At 56.7% G+C, this 12,603-nt stretch overlaps 1 protein-coding gene across 3 annotated transcripts; it reads right to left on the bottom strand.

Moving 5' to 3' along the window:
* Window positions 1–2,960: 2,960 nt before the first annotated feature.
* Window positions 2,961–11,129, bottom strand: CMTM3 (CKLF like MARVEL transmembrane domain containing 3). Of its 3 annotated transcripts, none has more exons than XM_075995695.1 (5): window positions 10,877–11,129; window positions 7,618–7,773; window positions 6,716–6,811; window positions 6,262–6,382; window positions 2,961–4,031 (listed from the first exon to the last, which is right to left on the bottom strand). In XM_075995695.1, exons 1-5 carry the CDS (start codon window positions 11,015–11,017, stop codon window positions 4,006–4,008), a joined length of 540 nt encoding a protein of 179 aa, XP_075851810.1. In that variant the 5' UTR covers window positions 11,018–11,129; the 3' UTR covers window positions 2,961–4,005. The 3 variants fall into 3 exon arrangements, with proteins under 3 accessions (XP_075851810.1, XP_012598006.1, XP_075851811.1); XM_012742552.2 differs by having other exon boundaries at window positions 2,961–4,034; window positions 10,877–11,128; XM_075995696.1 differs by lacking the exon at window positions 10,877–11,129 and adding an exon at window positions 10,112–10,130 and having other exon boundaries at window positions 2,961–4,034.
* Window positions 11,130–12,603: the final 1,474 nt, after the last annotated feature.

The raw sequence follows: 12,603 nt of genomic DNA, 5'->3' as shown, positions 1-12,603 counted from the left end.
TCACTTGAAGGAATGGTCAGGAAATGAAGACAGTGGAAGGGAGACCTGGTACCCAGGGCCGGCCAGGCCTTGACTCCCTCCACGGGCTCTGCTTTGCTTTGCTTGCCTGCTTTTTCCAGAATCGATTTTGCAAGTTCAGGACTCCTCTGTAACCCATTTAAAAATGAGTTTTCGAATCTTGCCTCATGATGAAATTAACCTCTTTGGATAAAGTCAATGCTTTTCATAACTTGGTTTTGTTTGGCATGGTTCCAAGAGAGTGCTAGGGATTGAAACTAAATACTAGGGATTGAAACTATGTGTATATGTTGAAATTTGTAGGGGTTCAGGAACCCATGGCAGAAATACTAAACTATTTATTTACAGGTATGATGGTATTTTTTTTTTCAAAGTAGGCAATTCTTTGTATATTTTAAAACAAATAATCACTTCACCTTTGGTGCCTTCCATGTGTCGCATAAGCACTCTTGTCAATCATGGAATTGGGAAAAAAAAGATGTACATTTAGTTAAGCCAAATAACACTATTTTTGTAGCATGGTTTTAGATGATGTCCTTTTAATATTGTTTTCAACAATGATGGTTATGAAGTTTTGGCCATTTTCTCTTTAATCTTACTCTGTATTTTAAAAAAGAAAAAACAACAAAAAAAAACCCCTTGGCTATTCTCTTTCTTCTCTGCTGCTTTCTCCCCACCATCTTGTTTCTGCTTACTTAAATGGTCAGAGTAAATTTCTGTGAAATAATCATGAGTCAGTATAATTGCATTTGGCATTTGAAACCACTTGCTCAGGTGGGAGGGCCACTGCTCCCCCCCAGCAGTCAAGAGGAAGGTGGTTTCACGTTTAACACCCTGACTGCCATGTGAGTCGCATCTCACTCTCAGGCAAGTTTTGAGCCCGGGGCCTCGTGAAGCAAACCTCTGCAGTTGGTTCATAAAAATCTTGTTAGGCCGGGCGCGGTGGCTCACACCTGTAATCCTAGCACTTTGGGAGGCCCAGGCGGGCGGATTGCTCAAGGTCAGGAGTTCAAAACCAGCCTGAGCGAGACCCCGTCTCTACCAAAAATAGAAATTGACCAACTAAAAATATATATACAAAAAATGAGCCGGGCATGGTGGCGCATGCCCGTAGTCCCAGCTACTCGGGAGGCTGAGGCAGTAGGATCGCTGAGCCCCGGAGATTGAGGTTGCTGTGAGCCAGGCTGATGCCACGGCACTCACTCTAGCCTGGGCAACAAAGTGAGACTCTGTCTCAAAAAAAATCTTTCTTGTTCTTATTGTTGCAATTTAATATTGACAATCTAATTCTAAAAATGTGGATTGCATTGCATATAACTCATGCACAGAAAATAATAAAAAATAACAAATTGGGAAGGATCATTTCGGTTTAATAAAACACTATGGCCCCAGGGAAAAATGTTTTTTCTAGTGTGGCAGTCAGTACGTTAAAAAAATCATCAATGAATGCCCTGACTTCCCCTTCTTTGGGTCTGAGATGGTGAAAAGCCCGTGTCTGGCTCCTTCCCTGGTTGTCAGGCCTGATGAACAGGAACCCAGGGGCGTTCCCTGGCGCTGTCGCCTAACACTGGGCATTCAAGACTGGTTGAGGATGCTCTAGGCAGGCAGGGTGGCCCTTGTTAGGTTTCTTGAGCCTGAACGAACTAGTCTTTGCTGGGAGGAGCCTGATGCCACCCAGACATGCCACTGAGAACAGTGGCTGTCCCACCTTTGCAGGACACAGGTTACGTCCGGTCGAGAGAGAGCTTGAGTGAACTAGCTGAGCCATTGCAAAATGAAGGTACGGATTTATCGAAACATAAAATTGTAGCTGGTTTTTTTGTCCTTCCGAAGAGTCAAAATATGTAACTATTTGATAACAAAGGAGGTCAAGTCAGATGGCTAAGTGTAACTTTCCAGTATGATGACTCCTTGGTACGTCACCTAGTGGCACTTTTGGGGGGCAGTGTTAATTTAGTAACTATTACGCTTTGCTTGTTACGAGTCTGTTTCTTTTTGAGTTTAAAGATACAGCTGTGAGGCTGCCTGAGGTGTGATGCCCGTTTGGCAAACTGGCTGTCGTGGGTTCGAGCGCCCATCCTGGCATCTCAGACTGGCGCAGATGCCCTGGGCTCCACTCTGTATACCTGAGTCGTTAGGGGGTCCTAGAACTTTTGCTCCTGTTGATTGATTCGGCCCTGACAGCCGACAAAGCCTCACATTGCCCTCAGTTTTCCCCTTTTCTTTCTTTTGAAGGACCAATTTTTCACGGTACTTGTCTTGTTTTCATAGTGTTCAAATCTGTATTTTTGTATGTAGAGGGAAATAATTTTCTCAACACTAATCGCTAATATTGTATTAAATTGTCATGAAGGAATTCTTGTTTAATAAATGGACACGTAAAAATGTCATTGTCTCTTTCTTCACTCTGACTTGCCTCCTGTCCCTTAAATGCTGTGGACCCAGTTTCAGAAACAGGCCTGCTCCACGGAGTCCTGCCGGGTTCCTCTCTTCTCCAGCACGTTCAACTCGAGCGTGTCCTGTGTGAGCTCCGGGGCGCCTGTGCCTTGCCTCTTCCCACCAGCAAGGGCACAAACGCTGACCCAGGGTCCCCCCAGGCTGCAACAGTGACGTCCCTCCTGCAACCAGTTTCCCAACCCACGAGCGCCCTCAGGTTCTGGCCGCCGTGGGGCACCATCCTTGTGTGTGAGTGGCAGGGCCCAGAGCCACTACCCAACCTTTCTGTTTCCTTGGCTGTAAAACAGGGTTGTGTGAGGATGAAATAGGCTCAAACGCTGGTCAGATACTTACCCTCGTGCCTGACACGGAAGAGGACGCGTGCACCGTGGCTGAAACCCAACGCTGTCCATGTCACTAGTGACCAGTTTGTGTTGAAGCGTGGTAAGTCCTTGATAGTACTGCTCTGGGTGGTGGAAGGTTTTTTGAAAACACACAAGTAGTCATTCTGGTTTAATCTGTTATGGCTTTTTTCAGGGTAGGGGATTCACATGCAAGAGAGCAAGGTTACAAATGCCCAAAACATGGGTCCAGAACTCTGGTTTGTTCATAAGGCTTAGGGTCATAGGAAATGCCAATTGTTAAGAAGCTGCTTTTGTGTATATATATATAAAAAAAACTATAAAAAGTTACAAAATCTCATTATAGATACACAGTATAAGTCCTTAGGTGAACACAAAAGGCTCGTCTCACCTTGTGAGGTGGTCAGGAGACCTGCTCTGGTAGTCTAGAGGGTTTGCTGGGCCCGCCCAGCCACCCGTGACACGGTCACTGCTGCATCATTGTTTGGGACCCTCTGTCTTTTGGACCTGGGAAGCTAGTTTTCGAGCTGCTCTTTGTCAGTTTCAGACCCAGAATGGCCATCTCACTCGAAGACGACGTGGTTTCCCAGGGTGTGAGGCATCAGGAATGGGCGATGAGACCCTCTCTCCCAGATAAGGCAAAGGTCAGTTTTCTCCCTGCTTCTAGAAGGAAGAGGGAACCGGTGCTCCTTGAACAAAAGTTATCGCGACAGTCCTTCTTGACCAAGTGCGTGGCGTGAGCAGGAGCACCACGTGCAGACGAAAACCACTGCGGCCATGTGGGGGTTTCTGTATTTGTCCCTGTTGGCAAAACACAGGTGACACCCCCTGCACTCCCCACTTTGCAGCATGAACTGCCGATGGCAGCAGGTGGCAACAGGCTCTGTCGACTGCTGCTTGTGCTTGTTTTGGCAGAGAGGTTAAAGGGCTTAAGGTCTGGGGGACAAAAACGGGGAGGAATATTCAAGGTGCCCACAGGTGCAGAGTGGTTAACAGTGCCAAGCCAAGGATCAGTCTCGCATGCTGGGCTCAGGTGTGACCTTGAGGCTGTGGGCAGGCCCCCAGCGACAGCAACTACTGGAGAAGTCACAGCCTCCCTTCCGACGTGCTGTGTCCCCGGGCAGCCATGTCAGGAAGGTGCAGGGTGGAGGCCCCATGTGGCTCGGGTTGCCAGGACACGGCTAGGACTTCAGTCTGAGTCCGAGTCTGAGCTCTCTTCTGAAAGGAAAGCAGAGGATGCTTGGCAGGGGCCCAAGCCTTGCCCACAGCTGACTCCAGCCTTCCTGGTGTGCGGGCTCCGCCCAGCCGCTCCCACCTCCAGGGTGGTGGACAGTTCCTCCCCAGACTGACGCCCAGATGCCACTTTAACTGGGGCCCCAGGGCTTCTCAAGTCTCCCCATGTACACCTGCATCCTAACCCTACCCCTCAGTTCAGCAGGGCAAGGACAGCTGTTTTCTTGTCCCCTGAACTAAAATATACTGGGCAAGCCCTTTTTTTTTTTTTTTTTTTGCCATTTTATAATTTCAATCCCCCTCCCCTAATCCTTTTTAATATTGTGATCAGAAGCAATTTTATAATGTTAAGGGGCCTGTGAGGTGTGACTGGAGGGTTCCTGAAAGCCTAATATGGAAGACTGCTCTGTAGAGCCTTCTAGAACTCCCCACCCAAAGGAAGGAAAAAAGCACCCCAGTCACTAACCTCTGACCCCATCCCCTGTGCTGGCTGCTATCTTCTGACACTCATCCCTTCCCTGGCCAGGCCCTATCTCTCAGAACCCTGGGCAGCCTCAGGCTGTCACTGGCTCAGGGCTGGGCTGGGGGTAGCAGGGAGTCCCCATGTGCTTGGAGAACCCACCTAAAGCCCGACTCTCACACCTCCCCCCGTGCCTGGGCTGCACTCATGAGATTTTGTGGATTTTTTATGTTTAATTCTAACATATAAGCTGGAAATAATTATATAGTAAATATATAAGAAATTCTCCAAATATCAAAAAAAGGGCAACATGTGTCTCCAGTGACTTGTTCACTGGGTTGGCAACAGGTCACAAGGGCCCGAGGAAAATGTCTGGGAGCATTTAACCTCAAGCCTGAGGCAGGGGGGCAGGGCAACACTCGTGTTCAGCAGAGGGACCATTTCTGGGGCTCACAGAGCTCCCTGGCCCCAGCAGCCTGGCTGTTAGAAGCTGGTGGCTCCTCAACCTAACCAGCCAGTCCCGCCTGGGACAACAGGTGCTCTGGGGACAATCCATCTCCAGGGCAGGGCCTGCAGGCCCTTCTAGAGCTCCTCATGTCCCCCTGCCAGCAGCTGCAGCACTGCTGGCCCGTGCAGGGGCACCGGCACCTGTTCTAAAACATTGCACCTGGACGGAAGCACCTGTTCTCGGCCCCCCCTTTCTGCCTCCTATTCTGCCATCATTGCCCCAGCTGGAGGCTTCCCCGAGCATGGCACACGTCCTGCTGTGCCCATCGCCACTGCTTCTGGGTCTGATTCCTGGCTGGCCCTGCCCCACGTGGCATCCCTCCCACCCAGCACATGGCAGCCTCGGCGGGTGTCTGGGCCAACAGATGCCGACACAGCCTGGGAGGGGCGTCTGCTGCTGGGCCACTTAGTTACAGGGGCCAACTGAGCTCTTGGGGCTGCCAGCCAGCAGCACCACTGCCCTGTCTGAGAAAGTTTTCCTGGGGGTGGGGCAGGGAAATGGCCAGTGGGTCACAGAGCCCCTCCAGCCCGGGTCAGCTCCTCCATTTGTGTTTTGGAGCTGCCACCCTCTCTGCTCCTCTTGCCCCTCTGGTGGCCTCCCTGGGCCATGGGCACCAAACCAGCTCTGCCTCCACCTTACATGCCTTTGGGGGACCCCCACCACATGCCCTGCCCTGTGCTGGGCAAAGTCACCCCAAAAATGTGACAGTTGATATGGCTGTGTTGTCACAGAAAAACCAGCCTTCCAGCTTTTTTTCTGAATCGGGTAACATGCAAGCTGGCCTTTCTAGCTGGAGAGGCCAGAATGTCTGTCGCACTCTCCTTGAAGACAAAACCAAAATGAGCCTGAGCTTGCCCAGGGCTGCTGACAAGGACAAGTGCCTGGGCAGGTGGCCCCTGCAGATCGCAGGTAGACAGGTGCTCAGAGTGACTAGCTGCCCTGGGGGCTCACCCAGGGAGGGAGCCTGGCAGGGCCAAAGGCTCAGACATGCCCCCTATTTGTCCTTCCTAGAAAGGCAGAGGCCCTGGGGGGCCTGGTGCTCCCCGAGGGGCCTGGCTCTGTGACCAGTGCCCCATGAAGGGATGTGAGAACTGGGCTGTGAAAACACTTCCTGTCGACGGGGAGAGAGGAAATGCTCCTAACACACTAGCCGGGTGTCCCCAAGGGAGGGCGGGGCTCCTGCAGAAATACTTGTAGGGGTGATCAGCTGCTTCCTGGTGGAAACTCGCAGGGCAGCCACTCACCTTCTGTCTTGTGTGCTGTGGGCTCATCTGCGGAGTCCCCTTGTTTGAGGAATTTGGCTACGTCGTTAAAGATCAGGTAGAAGTCAATAGCAAACACGATGGTGGCAAAGAAGCCAAACACCTGTGGGACACAGGGGCAGGGTGGATGGGACGCCCCCAGCCTCATGGCCCGTTTCAGACCTGCCAGGACAGGCACAGCCCACAGCGCAGGCGCAGACCCGAGTACCGGGAAGTGGGCTGTGGACGAGGTATGACAAGCTCAAGTCAAAGGACTCGGGTAGAATGACTCTCTCACACAAGAGGACTCTGGAATAGTCGGACCCACACAAGAGCCCAAAGGGGCCAAGCAGGGGAAGGATGCGCCCCAGGTCCCACCCTGAGTGGGTGTGGGGGGGCGGGGTGAACCTGAGGGGCGTTTCTGGGCACCCCCTCCCAGGGGTGGGGCGCTGCTCACGCCAGCTGCCTTGGAAGCCCCGTCCGAGTATTTGGCGACGGCGGTGATGGAGATGGCGAAGTAGATAAGCGCAGCAGTGACACAGCGCAGGAAGTCCTGGGGAGAGAAGGGCATGTTACCCGGGAGGACCTGCCCCCACCCCCCGAGGGCTCCCCCTGTTCTGAGCCCAGTCCCTGGGCGCCTCCCTTGTCCCGCAGGCTGCTGACCGCTGCCCGGTGGTGGGGAGGGAGAAACCGGAAACCCCGTCACCTGCTCCCTTCCAGCGCTCGCCGGGTAGACCTGGCCCTGGGCCTCGCTTTGCCACACCTTTGTGGCCGATCCATTTACGGATCACGGTTTCTGCGTACCTGTCCCTAAAACTGGGACACAAAGGGTGCAGCCCTCCCCGGGCAGGTGAAGGGTGCGGGTGTGAAGTCCACAGACGGGGATTCACTCTAGCCTTTGCTGCCCTTTCTCCACGACACAGTTGGCTCAGCACAGTCCGCCGCTGGGGCCCTGGGCCCTCCCAGGCGAGAAAGTGAGGCCGGGGTTGCCGGGTGGCGAGGCCTGGGTAAGCCCCCAAGTCCTCAGTTAACCTGCCCGTCCCGTGGAAATGGCTAGAATTCCTGCGGCGGAGGCGCATTCCTGCCGGGCCTGCTGGGAGCACGGGCGCCACCTGGTGGCCAGGAGCCCGTCTCGGGCTCCCGCCTCGCAGACTTGCTCTGGAGGCGCCACACCCTCCCCAGGTCCCAGGTGGCTGGGAGGTGCGGCCAGACCCTCCGAAAAGCCGGGTCTGCCGTGCTAGCCCGGCCCCCCCCAAGGGCACACCGCCCCTCCCGCGCAGGGAAGGGGGCAGGCCCGAGTGACCGCCGGTGTGTGTCCGGGGGGGACAGCCAACCCTTCCTGCCCAGGCCGGTCCTCACCATCATGGGCCAGCACAAGCCCTGCCACTTGTCGTTCAGCTGCATGGCATCAGCAAACAGGAAGTACAGGGCCAGCAGGAACTCCAGGAGAGGCGCGGTGAGGAAGGCAGACGCTGAGGATGCCACATAGCAGATGAAGGTGATGAAGGACAGAACCTGAGAGGAAGCGGGTTGGGGAGAAGTCAGAGCCTTTTCCTGCCCCCGGGCCACTGCGCCCCTGAGCCAGACTCTGCCATCCTCACCCACAGTCCCGCGGCTGGGAAGCGGCATGGCCAGGACTTGAACCCAGTATGGCGCCCGGGCCGCACCCAGTGCTGGGTGCGAGGCCCTGCATCCTGACCTCACCCCAGACCCCTGCCAGGACCTAGCTAGGAAGCCCCAGCCTCCTGGGGTGGCTCGCACCGCCACCCTGGCACCCTCTTCCCCCCTACTCTGCGCCCTACAGGGGTAAATCAAAGCTAAGCAGGAACCAGTTTCAAAAAGTAACACCCAGGCCGGGCGCGGTGGCTCACGCCTGTAATCCTAGCTCTCTAGGAGGCCGAGGCAGGCGGATTGCTCGAGGTCAGGAGTTAGAAACCAGCCTGAGCAAGAACAAGACCCTGTCTCTACTATAAATAGAAAGAAATTAACTGGCCAACTAATATATATAGAAAAAATTAGCCAGGCATGGTGGCACATGCCTGTAGTCCCAGCTACTCGGGAGGCTGAGGCAGGAGGATTGCTTGAGCCCAGGAGTTTGAGGTTGCTGTGAGCTAGGCTGACGCCACGGCACTCACTCTAGCTTGGACAACAAAGACTCTGTCTCAAAAATAAATAAATAAATAAAAAATAACACCCAACACCCAAGATGTGTGTTTTTCACTGAATGTAAGTTTTCCGTTAAAAATAAAAAACAAATCTTAAACTTGAGTTAATGATATGCATGCTTAAGCTGTTTAGAGTTGAAAAGTACTGATGTCTGCAATAAAATGAGGCCAGGTGCGGGTGGCTCAGCCTGTAATCCCCCCACTTTGAAAGGCCAGGCGGGATGATGGCTTGAGGCCAGGAGTTTGAGACCAGCCTGAGCAAGAACGCGATGGTCTCCACTAAAAACAGAAAAATTAGCCGGGCATGGTAGCCTGAGCGCCTGTTGTCCCAACTAATCGGGAGGCTGAGAAAGGAGGAATGCTCAAGGTCAGGAGTTTGAGGTTGCAGTGACGACAATCCTGCATTGTCACCAGGCTGGTAAGAGGTCACTAGAATGTGAACCCAGGGCTGGCTGACGCCAGTTAGAGTTCTTAAGCAGCTGGGCCTTGTGGGCGCTAGGGGAGGCCATCTCTCCTCTGTCACTGTGGCTGAGTAGCTTGCAGTGGGTGGAGGGGGACCCCATGGGGACACCCAGATGCCACACAGGAAGCATTGTGGCTGTTTCAGGCAAATGAGCTGCAGGGATCCCAAGGGAGACCCCAGGGCAGACATGGCCATGGGGGTGGCTGAACCCACCCTAGACAGAGAGGGCCTCCTTAGAGAGTAAGGCCACGCTGCACCAGGCCCTGTCCACCGCTGCACCAGGCCCTGTCCACCGCTGCACCAGGCCCTGTCCAGCTGCACCAGGCCCTGTCCACCGCAGCTCCTGCTGAGCTTCCTGTGCCCAAGGCTGTTTTGAGGCCCTCCCCTTCCTGCCTCCCATCCCCCCAGCCTGATTCTGGGGATCCCCCTCTCAATTCCTGTTTGCTCATTCCCCAATTCCTGGTAGCCACTTCCTCCCTGTTCCTGCCCATGTGAGCCTCTGCACTTGCTTGGGCCTGGGGGTGGGAGGGAGGTGACCAGTGAGGCAGGAGTGACCAGGAGTGGCTCCCATGCACCCTGAGTGCCCTCCCCGAACCCTTCCTTCTTTGTCTACTCCTAGACTCCTGCCATCATGAACCCTTCCTTCTCTGTCTAGTCCTAGACTCCTGCCATCCAGCTGGGTTGGGACTATGCTCTGGCTGGCACGGTGCCCCCACCCATGAGGTGGTCCTGGGTGGGCAGGGGTTGGGGATAGGTGGATTCAGGCTTCTCCCCCAAAGTGCCTCCCTGAGGTCTCAGGGTGGGGCTGGGGGTGGGGCAGCCAGAAGGCGTCTCCCTGGGAGTGTGGCCTCTGAGTCCAGCCCTGGAGTCTCACTTGGGAGTTGGCCACGTGCTGAGCTGGTGACCTCTGGGCTGACAGCAGAAGTAGTTGTAGGAAGGACTGCTGCCATCTGACCTGGGCCCCGGGACAGAATCCTCCTTCCCCCACCCTCCTCCTCATTCTCACTCTGTCTCTCACCTGTGGCACCTATCAAATCCCCTAAACGCCAGGCACCTGCGCGCTCTCTCATCTAGAAAGTGGGAGTAAAGACCTGCGCCACCGAGTTGCCCGGATCTAAGCAACAAGTGGCCGCCGGGCAGTGCTGCTCCCTCGTCCTGCCTCGTCCCGCCTCCCCTCTGCCTGGCCTCTCCCTCTGCACCCCTGGAGGCCCAGGCCAGTACCCACCCGGCACGCGGACGGTGCGAACCCCAGTGCGGGAGTTTTCAGAGGATCAGGAGGACAAAGGCGGCCAGACCGGCCGGGTGGGGGCGAGCAGGAAGGAGGAAGGAGCGCAGCGGGGGCGGGGCGGCTGGAGCCCGACGAGGGAGGGGAGGCGGCGGTGAAGTCACCCCCAAGGGCTGCCCGCGCCCCCAACTGTGCGGCCCGGCCTCGCCCATTCCCGGGGGCTCCCTCCACTCTCGCCAGTCCCCCGCCCAGACGGCCGACGCGGCCCGGCCTCCCGCCCCAGAAGCGCTGCAGCCTCCGCCCGGCAGCTCGAGGCCCGGCCAGGCCCTGCCCGCGACCCGGGGTCCCGAAGGGCCGAGCGAGCGGATTCCTCCCGGGGCCCAGCCCGGGGCGGCGAGAGGGTTGGCGGAGCACGGCCGACAACCCACGACGGAGGCCAGCAGCTGTCCAGGCGCAGCTGTCCCGCGGGCCCAGAGAGGGCGGCGGCGCCCGAGGTCACACAGCGTGCAGTTGGGGCCGCCCCTCCCCGCTTCCTGCAGCCCCCAACTTTGCACTCGCCAGTTAAAAAACCGGGGGAGGGGGCCTGGGTGCGGGCCGCCCGCCTCCGCCTCGCAGCTCGGGACGCTGGCCCGACGCCGCGGGGCTCCAGAGCGGAGTGCCGCGGGGGCTCGCGGATGGGGCTCGGGGATGGGGCCCGGGCGCGGGCGCTGCCGTCCGCCGCCGCAGGGAGCGGCGAGGAGAGGCCGCCGGGGCCCGCGCACTCACCGACTCCGCCAGCAGGAGGCGGCCTTTGAGCGAGCAGAGGAAGGCGCGCGCCGGCAGCAGGGCGCGGAGCCCGGGGACCGCGGGGCCCGGCCGGGAGCTGGCGGCGGGCTCCGGGTCCGGGTCGGGGTCTGGGGGCCACATGGCGGCGGCTGCAGGGCCGAGGCTCGGCCTCCCTCCCTCTTGCCCCGCGCCCCGGAGGGAAGCGGAAACGCAGACTGCGCGGAAGGAGAAAAGCCGAGACTAATTGGGCGCAGGGGCGCATCCCCCGCGCCCCGCCCCCGCCCCGCCCCGCCGTCCCCTCCCGTCCCCGCCGCGCCGCCCCGCCTCCCCGACCCCGCCGCCGCGCCGCTCCAGCCGCCTGGCCGACCCGCCCGTACTGGCCCGAGGCGTCCCCAGACCCCCGCCTGCTCCCTCACCACTGTCCTGGCCTTACTACCGCCCCGAACGACCCGTCGGAGCTCCCACCTATCTATCCCTGCCTAGAGCGCTGTCTACACTCGCTGTCTCGGGTCTAACTGCCAGCCTGGGCGCGCGCGTCTGGGGTCCGGGAGTGTAGGCGTCTAAACAGCAAAGACCCCCACTTCCGCCCGCCCCGTCCTCCCACGGCTTTGGCCGGGATGTCGGCTCCCCGCTCCTTGGCCGCCCCTCTCATCCTTGGCTGGCCCGCCCTCCTCCAGGGCCTCTTTGTGGGCTGCCCAGGCCTCCGTTCTGCACCCCTTCTCTCCACCCCCACCTGCCGGCCCCCACGCCTGTCTGTCTCTCTGTGTCTGTCTGTCTCTCTGTGTCTGTCTCTCTGTGTCTGTCTGTCTGTCTGTCTGTCTGTCTCTCTCTCTCTCTCTCTCTCTCACACACACACACACACACACACACACACACACACAGAGTCTTTGGGGCCTCTGGAGTTCGGTGTGATCAAGACCCAGTCGGTGACATTTCCGCCGTGCCTGGGCCTCTTCAAAGCGCACTGCCGTCGGTCCGTCTGTCCACTCTTGTCCTCCCTCACCGCCCATCCATTGCCCAGGCCCGCCCATCTTCACCTCCTAAGCTTTCTCTGACCTCTGTCCACTTCTCACCACCACGGCCACTGCTAGATCCCAAACCACCCTGAACCCTGTCCCCTCCCTGAACTGTTGGTGTGAGAGTCTTTAGGAGGCCTCTAGGTTTCCTCCCTTGGCAGCCAGAGGGATGCTTAAATCATAAGTCATGGCACTTCCATTCCTTCCCCAAAGACAAAAAAAACCTTGGGAGGTTCCCATCTTGCTCAGGGTCTTGGGATAAAAGCGAAATGCAATTCTTAACTGTGTAATTCTTAATTCCTCCCTTGCTTCTCCCATCAACCTTACAGTTCCTTGAACAAACCACACTCCCTCGTGCCACGGGGCCTTTGCACATGCTGTCCCCTCTACCTGGAATGTTCTTCCTCTACCTTCTTGTCTGATTAAGTTCTTATTCTTTGGTGATTGTAATAATACAGTGTCACTTCCTCAAAGAAGCCTTTGCCGACATTCATTTATTCCATTAACAGCTGTGCTAGCAGCCCAGGTGTGCTAGCAGACCAGACCCTGGTGTTTGGATTTTACTCTCAAGGGCCTGGGAGGAGACCAGGTGAGAGTTCTAACAGAGAGCTCTTGTTCTGATCTGTGTTATTAAAAACATGGCTCTGAACTGCAACTCAATAATAATAAGAAAACAACCCAGTTTTTAAAATGGGAACAGACAACTCACCA

This window comes from Microcebus murinus, chromosome 20 (assembly GCF_040939455.1).
Source record: "Microcebus murinus isolate Inina chromosome 20, M.murinus_Inina_mat1.0, whole genome shotgun sequence".
In the NCBI taxonomy this organism is placed as follows: Eukaryota; Metazoa; Chordata; class Mammalia; order Primates; family Cheirogaleidae; genus Microcebus; species Microcebus murinus.
The sequence above is the reverse complement of the archived record's forward strand: the minus strand, read 5'-3'. Positions and strand labels throughout refer to the sequence as shown.